Source organism: Oikopleura dioica, chromosome 1 (assembly GCF_907165135.1).
Source record: "Oikopleura dioica chromosome 1, OKI2018_I68_1.0, whole genome shotgun sequence".
NCBI lineage: Eukaryota > Metazoa > Chordata > Appendicularia > Copelata > Oikopleuridae > Oikopleura > Oikopleura dioica.
Window position 1 is genome coordinate 8,050,187 of NC_137291.1, and position 4,771 is coordinate 8,054,957.

The window sequence follows — 4,771 nt, forward strand, 5'->3', positions numbered from 1 at the left end:
TACCGAAATCGGAAGCAAATTCAAACTCTCAAATTTAGAATGGCGCTTAGTTTGTACGGCTTGATTTCATCCGCCGAGCGCGATTTCATCATCAACGGGGTAAATGATGATATGAGGACTGATGGCAGGACTTGCAACGACTTTCGAGTGATTGAAGTAATGAATTAAACTAAAATTCATGTTCTTGTAAACGCTGTTTAGATGGAAACAGGCTGTATTGAAACAACAAACGGCTCCGCTCGCGTGAGAATCGGCTCAACAGAACTCCTGGTTGGAGTAAAAGCAGAACTTGAAAAAGCAACACTCGCTGATGGCGACGCTGGACGACTTGAATTTAGCGTCGATTGCAGTCCAAATGCTACGCCGATGTTTGAGGGAAGACGCGGTGGACAAGATATTGAGGCGGAAATTGCGACTTTATTCAACAGATTTTATCAAGCAGAAGAATTTATGGACAGAAAAAAATTAACTGTCGTGCCGAATGCGTGGTGCTGGGTGCTTTATGTCGATATTTTGAGTAAGTTTTGATAAAGCATTCATAGACTCTCGAATGTAGGGTTTTTCTCTTGTAAACCTTTTATAGACTCATAAATTCTGACACTGGATTTTTACACCGATCGCACGGTCATTTTTTAATCAGCATTGGTACATCAATAACAGAGTAAACTTTAATTGTGATCATTTTACAAAAATAATTCAAATTTCAAATGAAGTTCCTGCTACGAATGATATTTATGTCCCCCTCGTTTGTTGATCCTTATCTTTGACAAACATATTTCCTAAATCGAACCACAGAAGCCCTATTTACCTCATTTTTCAGTCTTGGAAGTTGGCGGCAATCTGGTGGACGCATCAAGCATCGCTGTCAAAGCTGCCCTACTAGACACACGGTTGCCGCTTTTGAACATTGAAAAAGGCGACGAGGACGAGTTCGACATTCAAGTCAGCGACGATCCTTTGGACGGAGAGGAGCTTGATGTTCACCCGCCACTGACTGTAACTGTTGCGAAGCTAGGACATAGATATATTGTTGACCCGACGGATGAAGAAGAAGCTGTCACTCTTGCGAGCTTGATTGTTTCAGTAAATGTAAGACAAACGCAATATTCAAAAGTTTAGCAGATTTTCAGGAAAACGGAGAGGCTAGAGGGATGAAGCAATCAGGAAAAGGAAGCCTTGATCCTTCCTCAATCATCGAAATGATCTCTATCGCGAAAAAAGCTGCAAAAACCCTTCACAGATCAGTCAACCGAGCCGTGGCCGCTACAGAAGACGAAGATATTCGGCGGCTGTGAAAATCCGTCTCTGAAAATAAAGGATACTGTACTGCCGAATCTCTCTTCAATACTTGATTTTTAGACGATGTCGTATGGTGTTCGCTGTTACTGACCTAACAAGGGTCATATTTTTCTGGATCAAATGGGTGAAAATCATCTTTGAATACATTCGACCACGTGCTGCTCCGCAAGAACTGATAGTTAATAAATGCTTGGCGAAATTAAAGTGTGAATCGCTCGTTACTCCAAGGTAAACGATCAGCTAAAACGATAGATACTTATATTAACTTTTAGGCCTTTTGACCCAGTTGGACTTTCCGTATCTCCCGATGGAACTATCGCGGTCGTTTCCGGCCCACATCATTCGGTCAAGATCTACTACGCAGATGGCCAGCATTTGAAAACTTATGATGATCTTTGGTACCCAAGATCTGTCGCATTTGGGCCAGATTCTTTACTTGTAAGTTTCGATTTCCCATTTTCGAGCCTCATTTTATCAAAGGTCGTCTCCGATACGGGCAACCACTGTATAAAGTACTACGCAAGAAACCGAGAAGTCAAAACGATCAATCTCAATGTAGAATTTCCAATTGGAACTTGCCTCACGAGCGATTCCCGTCTCATCATTATCGACTGGAAGGGTGCAAAAATGCTTCGAAATGGAAAAATTTCCGCTCCTGTTTCTGGCTCCCGTGTTGCGAAGATTTACAAAGGTGATTTTGTATTTTTATTCTGTTTTAACTGGGGTTTCAGTGAACTGGGACAGTGGCGAAGCGACTCGCAAGGGCAAAATCTTGCGAGGGATTCAGATGCCGTGGAATTTGGCGTACAACAAGTTAACGGACAAGATCTACGTCATTGGAACGGTTCTATCGCTTCCAAAGGGTTTTCTTCCTCAATTTCTTGGATCAAAACAACTTCGTAGTTTTCCGAGGCGTCTTGAAAGCTTCGGAATGTGAGCAAAGCGACGAAGAGTAGAAAGAACACCTAATGAAATATTAAATTAGATAAATTCTCCGTTGATTTCAAATAAAAGTCTCACCCAAGCTACGATCGGATTACGATGCTCCCAGAGAGTTTCGCGAGCGTCCTTTCTCTGTTTACTTTATTGGGTTATCTTGATTTGAGTCAGCCTGGGCTCCGAAACCTGTGTAGAAACCTGAGTCAGGCATTATGAATGCCAGACTAGTTCAGGCCCAAGTCAGTTTTTAAACAAAACCCCGTTTTTTTCATTAAAGATCTTTAAGACCCTGACTCAGGTTTTCTACACAGGACAAATCAAGGAGTCAGCCTCCTAGATTGTTTCATTTTCAAGCTGAACCCTTTCCAGAAAATGATGCAGTAAATTAGCGTACACATATTTTCAGTTTAACACATCAATTCAACTAAAAAATACTGTCGCAAAACAAGTTATTTTTTCATAAGCGATCTAGAACCGATTGAAAAGACGATGGTGACAGAAGCATCAAGATTTTCGACCCAGAATCCGCCCGGATGATCCATCAAATTGGCCCAAGAGTTGGCATGAACCGCAAGCTTGGTTACATGTTCGTTTTCGAGCTCTTGAATTGTGGCTTTAGCGTTTTTGTTTAGGTATGGAATTACCGTGGATGATGATGGAGACGTGATAGTTTCTGAATCTGAATTCGGTCAAATTTTACTGTTCAAATGCCACGGCGGATTGAGTTTTACAGGTCCATTCGTCATTGCCGATGAAGGTTAGTAGGCTCCTGTAAGTTCCTATTTGAACCTTTTCCGAAAGGACTTTCGCGACCAATGGGCATCGGAATCACCCCCGAAGGCTACTTAGCCGTGGCCGACCGCTACAACCACTGTATCCGCTTGTACAAATACAAAAGAGACTCGTCGGACTGCATGGATTGCCTGGAGAGCGGAGGCGTCTGCCCAAAATGCCGAGATCATCAGTACATGAACAAGGGATGGAAAGGAAGGCGTCAAGCGACGACCAGACTGAACATCCGAGAGGAGAGGGCCAGACTCGTTCGCAAAAGAGAACAAGATAGAAAACGAAGCGTCAAGACTGGAGGAGCCGAACTCACTGTCAAAGGAATGGTTCGAAATAGTACCGAAATAGTTTTTTTCATTTTAACTTTTCCAGATAAAAATATTTATTATTAAAAATTCGATAGAATAATCTGATCTCGAACCCTAAAAGCCTTCGAATAAGGACCGAAAACCTTGCATTTTGTACAATTCTGGGAGTACGCTTTGTATACCCACCAACTAGGGCTCTTTTTATCACATTTTTACCTCGATTGCCAACAACTATTGTCAACTTTTCACCCTCTTTCGAGCATTTTAACAACTATTTTCTGTAAACAACTCCTTCTCAAGTTCTGATAACAATTTCTGTACCTTCCCCGAGCTTCTACTAATCATTTCTTACTGTCTGTATTAAAAATATCCGTTTTACCTACTATCCAATTTATATATTTCTGATCAAACCTGCACACTATTACAATAAAAAAATAATTACAAGTACTGAATTCTTTTAAAAATGCAGTTCTATAGCTGCTTTTTAATTGGCCTTCTTACAGTAATTGCAGGAAAAGGAGGAAAATCGCCCTAAAACCTAAAATCCGTATCGATTTATCGCAAAAATCCCCCGCAAATTCTCTTTCTTCCCAAATTATCCGTCAAGAAACAAGTTACAAACTCAAACAAAGGCATGAGCAATAATGAAAGATCAGCTGCTCGTTAATAAAATATCCCAGCATTGAAAAAACTCGTGAAATAATTGGCGACGCGCCCCTTAGCCGACCTTGACCGAGACCGTCAACTGGCCGCGGCGGGCGCTGATTGGTCGAAACGATCGAACTTGAGGTCGCGCGGGGCCGAGCGCGTTTTTTGTCTCAATTTTTCCCTTTATCCCATTTTCTTAAAAACTAAAGAAATAGCTAAAATAAAGATTTTTTTGCGAAACTTGAGCAGAGATGTTTAAAAGTTTGTAACGAAAAAAGAAAGAAAAAAATATGCGGAAGAATTCTTCTAGAATAAGCTGTTTATGAGTTGCTAAAGCAGTTATTACAGTCATACTTGCAAGGTTCAGTCTATCAGGTAAAGCATTTATGATTTTTTTATTGATCCGCACTTTTTAATTTTTAAGTGATTTGTTTATAAAAAAAGTTGATCAAGATAAATATAATTTTATTAAAATTCCTAAAGGGAGTAACGTAAAAACTTTAAATCAATTCTGCTTATTTATTTCGTTCATTATCATTCACGTTTCACCGTAGAAATATGAGAGATAATTGCAGATTTCCACTAATTTATTCACGACAATTAAGATTACTGGTATTTATATAAGCGTTCTGGACAAATCATCCTCCGGAAAAAATATTACGCGAGAAAATTTTGTTCATAAAAGCGGTGAAATCATAAACCGTGGATTTCACACCCACTCAACGCTTATAAAATTTATTTCGGAAGATTGACAAGCTGTTCTAGAATAGAGAGAGTTGTTATGTAAAGTT

The 4,771-nt window shown here is 40.1% G+C and overlaps 2 protein-coding genes across 2 annotated transcripts; both read left to right on the top strand.

The window, feature by feature from the left end:
* Positions 1-39: 39 nt before the first annotated feature.
* On the top strand, positions 40-1,339 carry LOC145699620 (exosome complex component RRP42-like). Its single transcript, XM_081776897.1, has 4 exons — positions 40-156; positions 202-517; positions 821-1,089; positions 1,131-1,339. The coding sequence occupies exons 1-4, from the start codon at positions 40-42 to the stop codon at positions 1,293-1,295; spliced, it is 867 nt and encodes a 288-aa protein (XP_081633023.1). The 3' UTR covers positions 1,296-1,339.
* Positions 1,330-3,779, top strand: LOC145699609 (E3 ubiquitin-protein ligase TRIM32-like). Its single transcript, XM_081776886.1, has 7 exons — positions 1,330-1,527; positions 1,572-1,737; positions 1,780-1,990; positions 2,031-2,137; positions 2,724-2,824; positions 2,871-2,995; positions 3,040-3,779. Exons 1-7 carry the CDS (start codon positions 1,370-1,372, stop codon positions 3,414-3,416), a joined length of 1,245 nt encoding a protein of 414 aa, XP_081633012.1. The 5' UTR covers positions 1,330-1,369; the 3' UTR covers positions 3,417-3,779.
* Positions 3,780-4,771: the final 992 nt, after the last annotated feature.